Source organism: Dipodomys spectabilis, unplaced genomic scaffold, assembly GCF_019054845.1.
Source record: "Dipodomys spectabilis isolate Male_0828 unplaced genomic scaffold, ASM1905484v1 ptg000318l, whole genome shotgun sequence".
Lineage (NCBI taxonomy): Eukaryota > Metazoa > Chordata > Mammalia > Rodentia > Heteromyidae > Dipodomys > Dipodomys spectabilis.
Window position 1 is genome coordinate 1,024,313 of NW_024870995.1, and position 18,065 is coordinate 1,042,377.

At 63.4% G+C, this 18,065-nt stretch overlaps 1 protein-coding gene across 2 annotated transcripts in view; it reads left to right on the forward strand.

Annotated features, from left to right (window-relative positions):
* Window positions 1-8,827: 8,827 nt before the first annotated feature.
* Window positions 8,828-18,065, forward strand: part of Piezo1 (piezo type mechanosensitive ion channel component 1) — a 55,753-nt gene continuing 46,515 nt past the window's right edge. For both annotated transcript variants that reach the window (XM_042702200.1, XM_042702201.1), the window contains exon 1: window positions 8,828-8,924. In XM_042702200.1, the coding sequence (XP_042558134.1) occupies window positions 8,861-8,924 (64 nt within the window). In that variant the 5' untranslated portion in view covers window positions 8,828-8,860. The remainder of the gene's footprint in view (window positions 8,925-18,065) is intronic.

Here is an 18,065-nt window from a genome sequence, read left to right on the forward strand (position 1 = left end):
CCCTGGAGGCAGTCTTTCCAGAAGGATGCCGCTTCTCCCCAGAACAGTGAAGTCCTGCGCTGGGGAGAGAGCCTGAATGCAGCTAGGAGGCCGAGAATGGCTGATGCAGTTACTGCAAAAGCCCTGTGGCCTCTGGGTCACAGATGAGGTCAGGCAAGCCAGGCAGCATCACATACACCTACAGTCCCAGAACGGTGGGGGCTGAGGCAGGAGGCTCTCACGTTCTAGGCCAGCCTGTAGTACACAGAGCGGTGTGGTGAAAGGCCCAGTTGTGTAGGGCCCTGGATGTGTGGCCTGGCCTCAGCATTTCCCACCCCGCTTTGTGAGGCTGCAGTGCAGGACTGCGGGAAGTGCTGGAGAAGCAGGAGCTGGCCGTGGTTGGGAGGGGGGCCAGCTGCAACGCTCCTCAGCCACAGGTGGGGACAGTGTGGACCCGGGGTGTTCAGCCAGAAGGACCAGCAGCCGCCAGACAAGAGGCCGCCCAGAGGCGATCGCGTTTTGAAGCCAAGTGTGGTCAGAGCCGAGTCCTAGGTGATGCGGCGGAGGCAGCATCCCGGGGTGGCCCCCATGGCTCTCATGACTGAGAGGCCGGGGTGGCGTGGCCACCAAACCAGGAACGACTTTGAACTTCCTCCTGAGGTTGCTGGGGAGGGAACTGCCCGTGGCATCAGGTCCCTCTGGTTTGGAGAACAGGCCAGGCAGCTGGAGGCCCAGGGAAGGCTGCACCAGCCTCCCGGCGCCCAGGGCTGCACAGGGCTGCACAGTGAGCAGCCAGGGGCCAGGCCGTCGTGGAACAGCCCTGCCCGCGGTGAGGAAGTGGCACACAGGAGGAAGGAGGAAGGCCCAGGCCCCGGGGCTTCCTGCCCGAGTGGAACCCAGCCAGGCCTGAGGGCAGCTGGCCATGCCTCTGTAGTCCGACAAGAACAACATTTCCAACTTTCTTCCCAGCACATCCTCAGCCCAGAGCCTCGGAGAGGCTGCTTGGCGTTCCTGGCTGACGTGGTGTTGGCAGGACTCCAGTCTGACGCTCAGAGCGGCCGGCCGAGGGAGGCCTCCTCCCCCTCCTCTCCTGGGTCGCTGGGGGCAGCCCTGACCCCAAGGTGCACCTTGGAAAGGGTGACTCGGGCAGTGGTTGGCCCGTGTGCTGCAAGTTACCTGGAAACTCTCCAGGTGAGAGCTACACCCACATGTGGTTAGTCCTGCAGCCACAGAGGTGAGGCTGGCAAGAGGCATTCGGCCAGGTCAGGTGGGTGTTGCTTTACTGCCGGCCGTTCTCCCTGATAGCACCTGCCCACCATAATTAAAGACGGATCCCACCAGAGTAAAGGCCCATGGGTAACAAGCTCAGAGGAGGGGTGCTGAGTGAGGTACCCCGAGCTGGAGGCTGAGGACCATGTGGTGGTCATTACCACTGTGAGGGCAGCGGGACATAGTCAGACTCACTGACTGTGATCCCCGAACACTCCGGAGCTTCCTCGTCCAGACTGCAGCTCCCGGGAGGCCTCTTGGTCCCTCCTCTGCTGGGCAGCACGGCCTTCCTGGGGTCACGGCTGGGAGACAGGGGAGCCCTCTGCACGATGAAAGCTGGGGACTCAGGGTGTATGAGCAGTGTGGATGGGACACCTCGGCCAGGCCTGGAACCTACCCACCCAGCAGAGCCTCCTGGGGCTTCCTGAACAAGAGGAAAGAGGCAGGGTCAGCGCTGGCCCCGCCCACACCCAGAGCTGCTGGAAAGGGTGCTCTGCTGGGCGGCAGCCCCAGTCAGAACCCTCGGCCCTGCCCTAGGAAGTTCTGGCTGACTGAGTGCAGCCCAGGAGAGAAGGGGAGGGCACATGTGGGGGGGGGGGGTGGACAGCAGGGCACAGGGGGCTGGCAGCATGGCTTCCTCCTCTCACCCATCACCCCCACTGAGGGGGATGGACCAGCCGGGGCTAATCGCGAGGGATCCTGGGGCTGGGGCTCAGCAGAGACCATCCAGGGGCTGGGGCTCAGCAGAGACCATCCAGGGGCTGGGGCTCAGCAGAGACCATCCAGGGGCTGGGAGGGGTCAGCACAGACCATCCAGGGGCTGGGGCTCAGCAGAGACCATCCAGGGGCTGGGGGGTCAGCACAGACCATCCAGAGGCTGGGAGGGGTCAGCAGAGACCATCCAGAGGCTGGGAGGGGTCAGCAGAGACCATCCAGGGGCTGGGGGCTCAGCAGAGACCATCCAGGGGCTGGGAGGGGTCAGCACAGACCATCCAGAGGCTGGGAGGGGTCACCAGAGACCATCCAGGGGCTGGGGGCTCAGCAGAGACCATCCAGAGGCTGGGAGGGGTCAGCAGAGACCATCCAGAGGCTGGGAGAGGTCAGCAGAGACCATCCAGAGGCTGGGGCTCAGCAGAGACCATCCAGAGGCTGGGAGGGCTCAGCAGAGACCATCCAGGGACTGGGGGGTCAGCACAGACCATCCAGGGGCTGGGGCTCAGCAGAGACCATCCAGGGGCTGGGAGGGGTCAGCAGAGACCATCCAGAGGCTGGGAGGGGTCAGCAGAGACCATCCAGAGGCTGGGAGGGGTCAGCAGAGACCATCCAGGGGCTGGGGGGTCAGCAGAGACCATCCAGGGGCTGGGGCTCAGCAGAGACCATCCAGGGGCTGGGAGGGGTCAGCAGAGGCCATCCAGGGGCTGGGAGGGGTCAGCAGAGACCATCCAGAGGCTGGGAGGGGTCAGCAGAGACCATCCAGAGGCTGGGAGAGGTCAGCAGAGACCATCCAGGGGCTGGGGCTCAGCAGAGACCATCCAGGGGCTGGGAGGGCTCAGCAGAGACCATCCAGAGGCTGGGAGGGGTCAGCAGAGACCATCCAGAGGCTGGGAGGGCTCAGCAGAGACCATCCAGGGGCTGGGGCTCAGCAGAGACCATCCAGAGGCTGGGAGGGGTCAGCAGAGACCATCCAGAGGCTGGGGCTCAGCAGAGACCATCCAGAGGCTGGGAGGGCTCAGCAGAGACCATCCAGGGGCTGGGAGGGCTCAGCAGAGACCATCCAGGGGCTGGGGGTCAGCAGAGACCATCCAGGGGCTGGGGGTCAGCAGAGACCATCCAGGGGCTGGGAGGGCTCAGCAGAGACCATCCAGGGGCTGGGGGGTCAGCAGAGACCATCCAGGGGCTGGGAGGGGTCAGCAGAGACCATCCAGAGGCTGGGAGGGGTCAGCAGAGACCATCCAGGGGCTGGGAGGGGTCAGCAGAGACCATCCAGGGGCTGGGAGGGGTCAGCAGAGACCATCCAGGGGCTGGGAGGGGTCAGCAGAGACCATCCAGGGGCTGGGAGGGGTCAGCAGAGACCATCCAGGGGCTGGGAGGGGTCAGCAGAGACCATCCAGGGGCTGGGAGGGGTCAGCAGAGACCATCCAGGGGCTGGGGGTCAGCAGAGACCATCCAGAGGCTGGGGGGGTCAGCAGAGACCATCCAGGGGCTGGGAGGGCTCAGCAGAGACCATCCAGGGGCTGGGGGGTCAGCACAGACCATCCAGGGGCTGGGAGGGCTCAGCAGAGACCATCCAGGGGCTGGGGGTCAGCAGAGACCATCCAGGGGCTGGGGGTCAGCAGAGACCATCCAGGGGCTGGGGCTCAGCAGAGACCATCCAGGGGCTGGGAGGGCTCAGCAGAGACCATCCAGGGGCTGGGGGGTCAGCACAGACCATCCAGGGGCTGGGAGGGGTCAGCAGAGGCCATCCAGGGGCTGGGGGTCAGCAGAGACCATCCAGAGGCTGGGGGGTCAGCAGAGACCATCCAGGGGCTGGGAGGGGTCAGCAGAGACCATCCAGAGGCTGGGAGGGGTCAGCAGAGACCATCCAGAGGCTGGGAGGGGTCAGCAGAGACCATCCAGGGGCTGGGGGTCAGCAGAGACCATCCAGAGGCTGGGAGGGGTCAGCAGAGACCATCCAGGGGCTGGGGGGTCAGCAGAGACCATCCAGGGGCTGGGGGGGTCAGCAGAGACCATCCAGAGGCTGGGGCTCAGCAGAGACCATCCAGAGGCTGGGGCTCAGCAGAGACCATCCAGAGGCTGGGAGGGGTCAGCAGAGACCATCCAGAGGCTGGGGGGCTCAGCAGAGACCATCCAGGGGCTGGGGGTCAGCAGAGACCATCCAGGGGCTGGGGCTCAGCAGAGACCATCCAGGGGCTGGGAGGGCTCAGCAGAGACCATCCAGGGGCTGGGGGGTCAGCACAGACCATCCAGGGGCTGGGAGGGGTCAGCAGAGGCCATCCAGGGGCTGGGGGTCAGCAGAGACCATCCAGAGGCTGGGGGGTCAGCAGAGACCATCCAGGGGCTGGGAGGGGTCAGCAGAGACCATCCAGAGGCTGGGAGGGGTCAGCAGAGACCATCCAGAGGCTGGGAGGGGTCAGCAGAGACCATCCAGGGGCTGGGGGTCAGCAGAGACCATCCAGAGGCTGGGAGGGGTCAGCAGAGACCATCCAGGGGCTGGGGGGTCAGCAGAGACCATCCAGGGGCTGGGGGGGTCAGCAGAGACCATCCAGAGGCTGGGGCTCAGCAGAGACCATCCAGAGGCTGGGGCTCAGCAGAGACCATCCAGAGGCTGGGAGGGGTCAGCAGAGACCATCCAGAGGCTGGGGGGCTCAGCAGAGACCATCCAGGGGCTGGGGGTCAGCAGAGACCATCCAGGGGCTGGGAGGGGTCAGCAGAGACCATCCAGAGGCTGGGGCTCCGCAGAGACCATCCAGGGGCTGGGAGGGGTCAGCAGAGACCATCCAGAGGCTGGGGCTCAGCAGAGACCATCCAGAGGCTGGGAGGGCTCAGCAGAGACCATCCAGAGGCTGGGAGGGCTCAGCAGAGACCATCCAGAGGCTGGGAGGGGTCAGCAGAGACCATCCAGAGGCTGGGAGGGGTCAGCAGAGACCATCCAGAGGCTGGGAGGGGTCAGCAGAGACCATCCAGGGGCTGGGGGTCAGCAGAGACCATCCAGGGGCTGGGAGGGGTCAGCAGAGACCATCCAGGGGCTGGGAGGGGTCAGCAGAGACCATCCAGGGGCTGGGGCTCAGCAGAGACCATCCAGGGGCTGGGAGGGGTCAGCAGAGACCATCCAGGGGCTGGGGCTCAGCAGAGACCATCCAGAGGCTGGGAGGGCTCCGCAGAGACCATCCAGAGGCTGGGAGGGCTCAGCAGAGACCATCCAGAGGCTGGGAGGGGTCAGCAGAGACCATCCAGAGGCTGGGAGGGCTCAGCAGAGACCATCCAGGGGCTGGGGCTCAGCAGAGACCATCCAGAGGCTGGGAGGGGTCAGCAGAGACCATCCAGTCCTGCCCTCGTGGCCAGCTCCAGGCCCCTTGCGCTGCACCAACCCGACCGCTGTCAGCTGCAGCTCAGGACAGCACCGGCCACTCAAGCGTGGTGTCACCTCTGCTCAGTTTGCGGCCTGTCCTGTCTCTTGGTCATGGCATCTACTTGAGCTCTGGGCTGGTGGCACTGACGGGGGTGACGCCTCTGACAACCTTCTAACACTGGGCTCACTGGGGCTGAGCTGTGTCACCCCTCTTCTCCACACAGGCTGTGGGCTTGAGCCTGCGTCAGCCTCCAAAAGGTGTGACTATGAGCTCCAGAACCTTTTCCTCATCAGAAGTGACACTTGGGTATCTCCCCCTTCCCGGCTCCTGCCAGTCATCATGCTTCCTGGCTCAGACTTGCCTCCTGTGGACAGTTTATACGAGTGGAATTGTGAGGTCTCCACCCCTCGTTTCCATCTGCCAGTCCTGAGCACGTACGTGTCCAGCTTCATCCACTGTGTAGCACATATCAGTATGAATTCTACATGGCCACATGGCAGGCTGCTATTTGGGGGTAGGGTTCAAGTGGAAGAGCATCTGGTACAAGGTCCTTACCAATAAGCAAGCAAAGGCCAAAAATCAGCAATGGGCTGTTTCCACCTTTGGCTGTGTGGATAATGCTGTTGCTCCTGTTCTTGCTGAAGTGCCGGTTTTCTTTTTTATTCTTTGAGCACAATGGGGTGGTACAGTAGTTGTTCTCTCTAGGTGTACTGTTTTAAAGGTTTATCCAGTTCATAGGCTATATCACTTTTTTTTTTTTTTTGTCAGTTGTGGGGCTTGAACTCTGGGCTTGAGCACTGTCCCTGCACTCTTCAGCTCAAGGCAAGCACTCTACCGCTTGAGCCACAGCACCACTTCCAGTTTTCTAGTGGTTTATTGGAGATAAGAGTCTCACAGACTTTCCTGCCCTGGCTGGCTTTGAACCGAGATCCTCAGATCTCAGCCTCCTGAGTAGCTAGGATCACAGGCGTGAGCCGCCGGCTCTAGGCTTGGCTATATCATTTTATGACCAAGTAATGCTCTGTTATATGTATGGATGATGTTTTGTCTTTTGTATTGTTGTTTTGCCAGTCCTAGGGCTTGAACTCAGAGCCTGGGATCTGTCCCTGAGCTTCTTTTGCTCAAGGCTAGCACTCTGCCACTTGACCCATAGTGCCACTTCTGGCTTTTTTTTGGTCTGATCGTGGGGCCTGAACTCTGGGCCTGGGTGCTGTCCCTCAGCTCTTCAGCTCAAGACTAGCGTTCTACCACTTGAGCCATAGCGCCACTTCTGGCTTTTTTCTTTTTACTTATGTGTTGCTGAGGAATCGAACCCAGGGCCTCATGCATGCAAGGCAAGTGCTCTACCACTGAGCCACCTTCCCAGCCCCATTTCTGGCTTTTTTTGTGTAAGTGGTACTGAGGAGTACCTGGGGCTTCGTGCATGCTAGGCAAGCCATCAGCCACTAAGCCACATTCCTAGGATTTTAACTTTTAATCCTCTAAAGGACACTTGGGTTGTTTTTAACTCAAGATTGAATTTTTGTGTGTGTGGAGCCAGGGTTTGAATCCAAGGCCTTGTACATGCTGGGAAGGTGCTCTACCACTGAGCAACACCCTGTCCTAGTCCTTGATATTTGACACAAGGAATAATGTGTAGCTCAGGCTAGCTTTGAACTTGCCATCCGCCCACCAATACCTCCTGAGTCCTGGGATCACAGGTGTGTACCACCATGCCCAGCTGAAGTGAAGGGCAGACAAGTAGTGATGGCTGGATTATCCTTGGGACGCTGGTGACAACCTGAGGGGTGGTGCCCACGCCCCTCTGGTCATTGTGGTCTTGGTCCTTCCCACTATTCTAAACAAGTTCAGGAAGGCCCCACACCGCGGGCAGTAGCCAAAAGTGGCCTTAGATGGGATCCAGGTCAGGCTCCAAGCCTGGCCTCCCCTCTAGCAGAGGCTTTCCCACTTAGCCTTCAGTATTCTCTTCTGCAAAGGGAGTTAGATTAGAAAAACAACCCAAGGACTGGACTGTAACTTAGCTTAGAATGTGCCTGGACAGGGCTGGGAAGGTGGCCTAGTGGTAGAGTACTTGCCTACATGCATGAAGCCCTGTGTTTGATTCCTCAGTACCACATGCACAGAAAAAGCTGGAAATGGTGCTGTGGTTCAAGTGGTAGAGTGCTAGCCTTGAGCACAGAGAAGCTCAGGGACAGTGTCCAGGCCCTGAGTTCAAGCCCAGGACTGGCAAAACAACAACAACAAAGAATGTGCCTGGATGTACACTATCCTGGGTGCAGTATTCACACACACACACACACACACACACACACACCTGTGCCAGGCACATGTACCACCAGGGAGGTGTCCCGGAAATGTCAGAGCTGTGGGCCAGGCGGAGCCCCTGCGCTGTCTGCCTCAACTGAGCCTACTGAGCACGCAAGTGCATGAGTTCTGTCCCACTGTGGTACTTCTGTGGGTAGACGGTGCATGACACAGCACCAAAGGACATCCAGGAAAGTCTCTCTGCTGGGGCCCCTGACCCCAGGAGCGGCCCCTCACTGACCCCGTGGCCCCCGTCGGGTGATGTCGCGGCAGGGGCGGCCGCTGACCCCGTGGTCCCCGCTCGGGTGACGGTGACAGCCGGAGGGCGGCAGGTCACCTGCGGGATACATTGTAAGCGTTGACCCGCGCCCCCGCGCAGAACTCCGGTTCAAGGGTTGCCGCTTTGAAGAGTCCTTGGGCACGCACAGTGCACAGTGCACAGTGCAGCTTCTGCTACTTCCCGTCTCGGCCTCTTCCCAGCCGCCGTTTGGGAGGCCGGCGGCGGGGGTGGGTCTTGGAGGGACCTGGGCCCGGCCTCGGTCCGGGGCTCTCCCTGGCCCCCCGCCCCGGGCAGGCGGAGGCGGCCGCGGGTCTGGAGGAGGCGCCCGGAACGCGGCCCGGCCTCCCCGGGACGGCGGGTGCTGGGGCGGCGAGGCGGGGGCGCAGCCGGTCCCCGCGGGTCAGGCCGCGCCAGCGTGGCCGCCGCCGGCCCCAGGGGGCGCCGCGCCCTCGCGGCTCCGGAGCAAAGCGGAAGTCGCTCGGGCCACGCGGGGCAGCTTCGCGCGTGGGTCGGCCGGGCCCCGGGGGCCTGCGGGCGCTCGCGGAGTGGCGGTGCGGGCCGCCCAGAGGGGGGACGCGGGGCGCGGCCGCGGGGCGGCGGAGGGCGCCAGGGCGCGGCCGCCGGCCGTCGGGGCAGCGCGGAGGCGGGCACGCCGGGAGGGCGGGGGCCGAGCTTATAAAGGCCCGCGGGCGGGCAGGGCGGAGGGAGCCGCGGAGGCGCCGTCCGGCCCAGCTCGGTCTCCGCCAGCCGCGACGCTGACGCCCGGCGCGCGGGCTCCAGGGGTCGGCACCGGAGGGCGGACGCCGCGGGCCCCGGCCCGGAGAGGCGGCGGCGCGCGCTGGGCCCCCGCGGGCCCTCGGGCTCCCGGCCGCGCCGAGACTCGCCCTGAGCGCCATGGCGCGCCGGCCCCGCGGCCCCTGCGCCGCCCCCTAGCGCGGGAGCCGGGCGGGCCGCGGCGATGGAGCCGCACGTGCTCGGCGCGGGGCTCTACTGGCTGCTGCTGCCCTCGGCGCTGCTGGCGGGTGAGTGGGGCGGGGGACGCGCGGCCCCGGGCGCCCGCATTCCAGAAGCATGGGCGGGGGGCGGCCGGGCGCGGGGCGGCGGAGGTGCGGGGGGCGGCCGGGCGCGGGGCGGCGGAGGTGCGGGGGGCGGCCGGGCGCGGGCGCGGTGGTCCGGGCCGGGCGCCCCCTCGCCTCCCCGCGCGGGTCCCGCGGCGCCCAGCGCAGCGCGCCCGTCTCGGCCGCCCGGGGCCGGGGCCGGGGCCGGGGCCGGGGCCCAGCGCGGGGCGGGCGGCTGCGCCCGCGGGTCGGAGCGCGAATCCCCGGCTCTCCTTCTTGCTTAAAAAAAGAGAAAGGAAGGAAGAAAGCGCGGCCGCGCACCGGGACTTCCTGACCGGGGAACGGCGGCTTCCTGCCCGGCTTCCCCGCGCCCAGGAGCCGTCGAGCCCCGGCCCGCGCCGCCCCGCGCCCCCTGGCTCCCTGGGCGCCCTCTCCCCTGTGCCCTGCTTGGCGGACGTGGAGGGCGCCGCACGAGGCCTGGGGTGCGCGGGCGTGGCGGGAGGAGGGTCCCGGGGTCCCCAAAATCTGTACCCCTTGTCCGCGGGAAAGCGTCCTCCCCGGGCGCCGGGCCCTCTGCCCCCACCGCGCCCCGCCCGGAGTCCCTGCCCGCAGCCCGGGGGCGCTGCTCTGTGAGCGTCCGCGGGGAGGGATCCCGACGCCGAGCCAGGTCTGTCGGCGGGGCTTCCAGAGCTTTGCGGCTGCCCCCACTGCGGCCCCCGACGAACCCAAGGGGGGCCAGACGGGGGACTTCAAGGCAGGAATCGAGGAGAACCGTTGAGCTGAGAAAGGAGGGGCCTTGGGACACCCCGGCCCGTGTGGACTCTGCGCAGGAGAGCTGGGTCCAAGCTCCACACAGCCGGCCTGCCTTCCTCCCTGGCCTGTAGAAAGCCAGATGGTAAAAACAAAGGTACTGGGCCAGTCGTAGGCCCCGGAGCCAGGAGATAAATGAGCTCACCTGGGACCCCCTGGGGGCATTCCAGGGAGGGACAGACAGGTTATCTGTGTTCCTTTAGCAGGAGGATTTCTTCCTAGATGGTAACAGCCCTTGAACAAAGTCGGCAGAGTTGTCTCTGCCCTGCCAGATGGTAAACACTTTCACAAAATGAAATGCTCCTTTGATATTTTTTCCAGCCATTAAACACGTAAAAAACATTCTTGGCTGTGGGCAGTACCAAAACAGGCAGAGCGGCCAGATCCAGTGGGCAGCTGGGCTGTGACCCCCTCCCCTGCCCATCGGGAGGGCAGTGGGTGGTGAGGGGAAACCCGAGCTCCTGGGGTAGGATGTGGGGTTTCACTAGTTGAGGGTTCCACCCAGGCCGAGTTAGTCACCTGGGGAGTGACTAACTCTGTGCTTTCCCTAAGCCCGAACTGCCCTGAATAACATCTGTTCATGAAGAAAATGCCGATGCCCAGGACACACCCACTGGCTGTGTGCCGAGTGTGGGCCTTCCACCCTGGGGGAGGGGTGCAGGGCTGGCCCGAGCCCTGTCTCGTGACACCTGAGCCTCGCATGTGCTGCCTCCAGAGTGCCCCTGTTCATGGAGCTTTGGTGCTCTGGTATTTTGGAAGTGACACCTTTGGAGGGTTAGTCACCTTGTGTGGAGGGAGAGCCTGAGTCACCCAGTGCTGGCCCCCTCACCACGCCCCATCTAGCATCACCACCTGGAAAGCCCGGCAGCGCTGGCCCCAGGCCCGCACCCCGCGTGGCACAGTGATCGTGTCCCGGTGTCTCCTGTGGCGGGAGCCCTCGGGGATGAGCTCCTGGGGTTGTCCGGGCAGAACACTCTGTACTTGGATAGAAAGGACCGCAGCTACCTCTTTGGCTCTTGGCTTGCTGGGGCCACCCAGCAGCAGCATGGACATCAGAACGGAACACCCGGTGGTGAGAGACTGCAGCCTCTGCCCTCAGCCTGGCCTGGGGCTCGCAGGTCTCCCCCAGCGTGTTACCTCAGGTCGTGCTGATCTGGGCTTTCTCACTGTTCTCCACAGGGTGAGGCGGGCAGACAGGAGGGGAGGAGGAGGCGGCTCTGGCTCGGCTTTGAGAACAGCCGGGACTTGTTAGCAGTCACTCAGCCTCAGATCTGCCCCTCAGCCCAGTGGCTGGCCAGCGAGTAATGAGGATCCCAGGGAACTCAGTATTGGCGGGTGCTTGTGCTACATCTCATAGCTCCAGGCTTGGCAGCCACCCACTGGGGTCTGGGTGGTCCCGCTTCCCTGGCAGGGACCCCAGGTGGGCCTGGCACTGGTAAAGGCCACAGCCTCTGTGGTGGGTGGGGAACTGAGGGCTACAGTGCACTTGGGTGTGTATTCAAGGGTGAGCCTAAGGTGGGGTGCCAGGGACCCACCCAGGAGCTGAGGATGCACCTCCATACTCTGGCCAGCCACTGGGCTGAGGGTCTTCCTGCAGAAGTGGTCTTCCGGCCCAAAGGGTGGGCAGGGAGCTGCTCCTCGATCCTGGCCCCAGGCTGTTTGCTGGGCCGTGTCTCCTGTACTGGCACAGCACTGTGATCAGAGATCACATCTCTGTGATCAGAGATCGGGATGGTGAGCCTTGTAGGCACGGGTGTCCAGGGACACCATGCCCTGACCCCACACATCCTAAACCCAGCAACGTTGGTCTTTGCTATCTAGTTTAGACATATGCAATTACCCATTTACATTTTCGTCCATGTTTTTTGTTTGTTTATTTTTTTTTTGTCGGTTCTGGGGACTGAACTCAGCCTGGGCGCTGTCCCTCAGCTCTTCAGCTCAAGGCGAGCGCTCTACCACTGAGCCGCCTTCCCAGCCCTCATCCATGTTTTGTTCTTGTTACTGCAGTAGTTTTGTGTTTTGTCATTGTGAGACGTTTAAGTGTTAATCTGAGCAGTGATTATGGCAGCACAAGCACCCATGTGGCCCTTTTTTTTTGTTCTACTTAAGGTGAGCAGTGTTGCGGGCAGCCTGGCCTGGTGAGGGTCCCTGCAGAGCAGAGGCCTCCTGGCCCTGCCCAGCCCCGCCCCGCCCCGCCCCGCCCCCCGGCCTGCCCGCAGCCTGCGCCTGGAGGAATGGGGTGGCCTGGAGGAGGACCTCTCACCCCTAGCCCTGTCTTCTGTCCCTCCCTTGACCTTTGACCCCAGCTCTGGAGTATGGGGAGTTCATTTGCCCTCTGGAGGGGGAACCACTGGGGGAGAAGTCTTGCTTTCCTCTGGGCAAGTGAGTCCTTCTCTCCTGCTGGCAGCTGGACCTGTGAAGGACCTGGGCTGGGAGGTCGCTGAGAGGAGGCCGAGGTGGCTGGAGGCAGTGCTGGGCGGAGGCCCGGCCAGCTTGCTGGAGGGGTTTGTGGGCGACCCGCAGAGGCTCTGCTTGCCCTGGGCATGGCAGCCTCATCTCCCCTCTGCCCTGTTACCTCCTCTGTAGACGGGACAATGCAAGTTTCACGGGGCTCCCAGATCTCTCACCTGGGGCCTGCTGGGCGGAGTGGGCAGCCCGCCCTCGGGAAGGCCAGCCCTGAGTCCAGCCCTCGCAGGCCTGGGAGTCCCGAGTGCTTTCCCAGATGTGCGGTGCCGAGCGCTGAGGCGTTGGTGGTCAGCGGCCAGGCCAGACCTCGAGGGAGCTCTGTGAAGGGGGGCCGCCTCCCCCTGATGCTCTCTAGAAGGGGAGGCTCCGCGGGGACCCAGCCAGGCGTCTGCCACCCTCCGTGTGCAGAATGAATCCCCCCGGGGTGTCTCCAGCCCAGTCCCTGGAGCCAGGTCCACACAGCCGGTGGAGTCCCGCGGCCCCTTCCCTGGCTCCAAGTGCATTCATGCGGCTCTCATCTAGGTCTTGTGGACTGCAGCCTTGGGTGGGAGCCAGGGGCTAAGTTAGGATTTGAGGCCTGGAGTGCCGGGTGTGGAGCCTGGGGGCCTGGGGGCTCTGCGTGCTTGCTGCCGCCCACAGGTGGGAAGAGCGAAACGTACCAGCAAAGCAGGGCCTCCCAATAACGCTTCCTGGGGGACCCCAGTCACACCCTCAAATGAGGTTCCCTAAAGTAAGTGCTGGGCCTTCGGAGCAGGGCCGGTGTCCAGGAGGGCATGACTGGGCTGGGGAGACCTTGAGGGCTGTGTGAAGCTGGGGAGGGCCCCCATTTCTCTGGGGGACAGTGGATTCCTACATGTGCCCTGGGGGCCACTGGCCGGCCCGTGGGGAGGCAGTGCAGCTCCGGGCTGGGCTGCAGAGGCTCAGCTGTCCAGCAGCCTCCCGGCTCCGTGACACAGGCCCTCCACCACGGCCCCTCCACCACGGGCACCTGACCTGCAGTGTCTTGGGGCCTCAGCTGAATGGGGCGGATCCATTTTTCTGGTGTGTTTTAATAGCATAATTACAGGGAGTATTTTTGGTTCCCTCTAACGGGCTGGCGGGGTTGGGGTGCTGTTTACTGGTGCACGCTGTTTTTCCCTCTCTCTCTATATATATAGCTGGGGCTGCTGCTTCCTTGGCTCAGGTTGCAGAGGGACTGTCTGCCTTGGTCTCCTGTGGTTTCCTCTGCCATTGAATAGGCAGCCAAAACAGGTCGGGACCGAGCGCCCACTGGGCGCTGGGTGCTGCCGGAGGAGGGGGCTGGGCTGCAGCCGCCCTCTCCCACTGCCCGCCGGCCTTAAGGAATCTGCAGGATCAATAAAATTAAGTGCTGTGGGGATCCGTTCACAAGGCCTGCAGGCTGCTCTCTGCTCAGGCAGCCCCAAGGGCCACAGCACAGAGGACCAGGATGGGCCCCGGGCAAGGGTCTTCTGACAAGACCCGGGTGGACAGCAGGCCTGAGAGGCTCAGCCTCTACTTTTTTTGTGTTGGTTGTGGGGCTTGAACTCTGGGCCTGGGCGCTGTCCCTCAGCTCTTCAGCTCAAAGCAAACGCTCTACCACTTGAGCCACAGTGCCACTTCTGGTTTTCTGGTGGTTCATTGGAGATTAGAGTCTCACAGACTTTCCTGCCTGGGCTGGCTTTGAACCGCAGCCCTCAGGGCTCAGCCTCCTGAGTAGCGAGGATGATAGGCATGAGCCACCAGCGCCCGGCCAGCCTCTACTTCTTGGAGTCCGCAGGGCCTGCACTCTGCTGGTTGGACCCCTGCGCCCAGCTCCTGTTGGGCATGTCTGACGCCAGCCACACTTGTGCAGTCCCTGTCATTACCTGAGTTCTGTTTATAGTTAAAACACGGGTTAACAAAGCACATCATCCTGACGTGAAAGGGAAATGAACCTTCCCTTCCGCCAGTCCTGTTGAGCAGAGCCGCTGTTTTTGTGTTCCTTTTCCTGTCCAGCTTGTCTAGGGACTAAAGGGACCCCCACACCCTGATGCCGTGCGGCTGTGTGTCTGGTGGAGCTGTGACACGTACAGTGCCCCTGTTCTTGGGCAGGCAGCCTGGGCTTGGCAGGCAGGCACAGGACGCCTTGCCTCGGGCTGTGATCTTCCAGCCCAGTGCCTCTGTCCAGTGACCCGGCACATGTGTGCAGACCTGCATCATTTCTTCTAGCTTGGTGTGGCCCATGCAGCCCCCTGGGCAGCCCCTCGGGAATCCACTGTCTGCTTTCTCCCTGCCCCCCGTCCCGAGCACACCCCACCACCTATTTTTCTGAGTAAAGCCCTTGACCGGACTGCACAGCTGTGAAGACCCAGATGCCTTGGGGGGCGGGGCCCCCGCTCTTTCACCCTGTCATCACCCTCCAGAGGCAGCAAGGGCAGCTGCTGCAGTGAGAGGCTTGCTTCCGGACGGTTCAGCGGAGTAGCCCCGTTTCTTAGAGAAGGTCCTACGGTGCACTGTCCCTGCCTGGGGCCGGTGTCCTGCCCCATAGCCCTGCCTGAGCCCCCAGCTCCTTCCCTGAGCCTGGTCAAGAGACCTTCCTGCTCTGCTCTGCGGCTGGAGTGTCTCTCGTCTCCCTGGCCTCCAGCTCAGATACTTCATTCCTCCAGCCTCCATCTACACCCCTTGTCATACTAACCTCTGCCCAGGTTTAAGTCTCCCTAACCCCCAGCCCAGACCCCTTGTCCTCCTGTGTTTGTCCTGGATGCTTTGTCCCCCAGTGCCATTTACCCTCCTGCCCAGGGCCTGAGCCGCTCCACCCCCATCTCCCCGACCCATTTCCCTCCAAACCCCTAGTACCTGTCCTTGTCATCAGCCATTTATTTGGCAAATGAGTCTGGAAAACTCTGGGGGCCAGACTGCCCTAGGGTGCGGAGTCCTGACAAAGTCCCTGCTGTGTGGCTTTTTGGGTCTTAATTGGGGATAAAGAGCATCATGGACTTTCCTACCCAGGCTGGCCTTGAACTGCGATCCTCAGCGCTCGGCATCCTGAGTAGCTAGGATTACAGGTGTGAGCCACCAGTGCCAGGCTTGTTTTGTTTTTGAGGCAGGATCTTGCTCTTTAGCCCGGGCTAGGCTTGAACAATCAATACTCCTGCTTTCTCCTTCTCGGTGCAGGGGTTCTAGGTATGCACCCCACACCCAGTACCTGACAAGTTTTGACAGTTGACTGACGTTCTAAACAAGACAGTGGCGGTTCCCGCCCCCTGGAAACTCCCTGCCTCTCTCTGGCCCCCAGCTTCTGCTGGAGCACCTTCCCTGTCCGGTGTTTGTGTTTGGGTCAGGCCCTGCAGGGATATGTCTCTTTGTGGTCTTTGCTCAGCGCACGTGTGGGCTGCGGTGTATGGCTAGTCCCTGGCTGCTGGGTGACATTCCATTTGTTTGATCATCATCTGGCAGCGGAGCTCATGAAGTCCAGGAGGCCCCAGCCTCCCTGGCCACTTGTCCCTTCATCTTCGGGCTGTGCCTAGGATAGCTGTACCTTGTGGCATTGGAGCCCAGACCTCTGTGGGTCCTGTGAGGCCCATGCCTGGTCCTCCCGGGAGATGGGGTGCTGGGAGCAGGTCTCGGGGACCTAGCTGGGCCTTGTACCCTGCAGTCCTGCGGGTTCCACCTGCCCTTCCGGTCAGCCCGCTTCTGTGATCTCTGGTCAGGCTGGTGTGTGTGGTTTGGGCCCCATCCTGCCCTGTGGTGGGAAGGGAATGTCTGCAGGGGCCAGGAGGTGAGGAGGCGGGTGCTGCTCTGGGTCGTGGAGGTCATGCCCGCCTGCCTGCCCACCTGTCCTGCCTGCCCGCTGCCCGCCTGCCTGCCTGCCCACCAGCCTGCCCGCTGCCCGCCTGCCCTGCCTGCCTGCCTGCCCGCCCACCCGCCCGCCCGCCCGCCCGCCCCACCCGATGGCTCCATACTGTGAAGGCCACTTCTACCCCGTCCTTATCAGTGGGTGCAGACCATCCCCTTAGGGGTGCAGGTGGCTAGCCAGTTCCAATCTTGGAGGGCCAGGACTGTGGGTCTGGGGACCCCCAGGGAGCTGTTGGAGGTCTGGGGCAGGGGCTGAGGCCCTGTTATGGGTGGTGGTGTCTGGTGGGGCTCAGCGGGGTGGCCTCTCCAGGCAGCAGCCATGTGGTCCTGACTCTGCCCTACACAGTCTCCTGCCTTGGTTTCCTTTTCCTGGAAAATGTGCAGATGGTCTGGCTTCGTCCTATGCCTTCCCAAGAACACACTTGGCAGTGGACAAGCAGAGTTCCAGGCCGCTCCTTGGGTGACCTGGCGTGTTCCCCGGCACCCGGTGTGGGTGGCGGCCTTCCTTTGGGCTTGCCACCCTGCTGGCAGTTGCTGGCCCAGCCCTTCCTGGCTTTGGTCCCTGGTCTGGGGGGCTTCAGTGTGGGGCCTCCGGCCGTGGCCGCTGCTGTCTGTGTCCTGCAGACAAGGCCAGGCCTTGCGGAATGAACGAGTCACAGGCTTGTACAGGACCTGCCTGCAGGTGGGGCTTCCTGTGGATCCTCCCCTCCCCCCAGGCTTTGAGAGGGGCCCTGCTTTTCCCTCTTGGCTTCACCCTGGCCCCACCCTGGGGCCACCTGCCTCTCCCTCTCCCACGGTCCCCACTCGGGCCCTGGGCAGCCCTTCACCCCGGGGTCAGCGTCTCTGGCCCCCCCTCCCCTGCAGGCTCCCCATGGTGACCAGCTCCAGGCATGGAGCCAGGAGCTACTGAAAGGCTGGGGAGGGCTCCCCAGGTGACAGGGGACGCGGGCCCTGGGCCGGGGCAGGTAATAGCTGCCTCCCCGAGCTTCGGGCTCCTGGGCTGACAGGCTGTGTCACATTCCAGAGGAGGACGGGTGGGGGTGGGGGCCTCCAGGCTCCCTGGAGGCAGCGAGCCACCCACCTGTGCTCTGTGGGTGTGGCACGCGCTGAGCCCTGGGTGGGTAAGGCAGTGTGACTCAGCCGCCCCGCAGCACCCGAGAAGCAGGCTCCCCATCCCAGCGGCTCGGAAGATGCCGCGGAGCCAGGGCTGCGGCTCCTCCATCTCTGCCAGACTCGCGCTCACCCAGGTGCCCCCCTGGGGCATTCCAGGTCACTGACTGTCCATGGCCCCGGTGGTGTGAACATGCCCTGTCTGCAAGGTGCTGGCTGTCAGCGGCCGCGACCACGTGTTAGCCTCGCCTCGAAGCCCCTCCGCCGTCCTCACTGGGTGGAAGCCAGCGCAGGATGGTGACCCCTGAACCAGCTTCTCATCACCTCCAGTCCTGTCTCTGCTGCCGGGCCCCGGGGCGCTCGCCCGGCCTCCCTAAGCCCCGAGCCTTTCATCTTTAGGGAGTGGGGCGGGTGCAGCCCGCTGTAGTGCAGGCCGGGCCCGGGGTGCAGGCTCCGAGCCGGTGCCTGGCAAGGCGCTGTCCAGTGCTGCAGCTGGTCTGTGGCGGCGGCGGAGGCTTTATCTGCGTTTTGGATGCTTCAGTTATAATGATAGCGCCTGTCTTGCTTGGCTCCTGGGGACACAGCAGGTGACGAGAACAGAGGTGCCTTGCAGAACCAAACGAGACAGGAGGGGGCCTCCCTGCACCGCCAGCCTCCTGTCACGGGACTCGGGCTGGCACGTGTTCAGAGCACGCGTGCATGCATGTGTGCTGCCTGGTACCCCGGTGTGAGGATGTGGGCACCAGTCTGTGGATCTGCACCTGGAGACCGCCGTGTCCTCCTGCGGCCGAGGTGGGGACAAAGGCAGCTGCCAGTTGAAAACACCAGTTTGGGGACTAGCTATGGCCTGAGGGCAGGCGGGGGCCGTGGTCCGGGGCTGCTGAG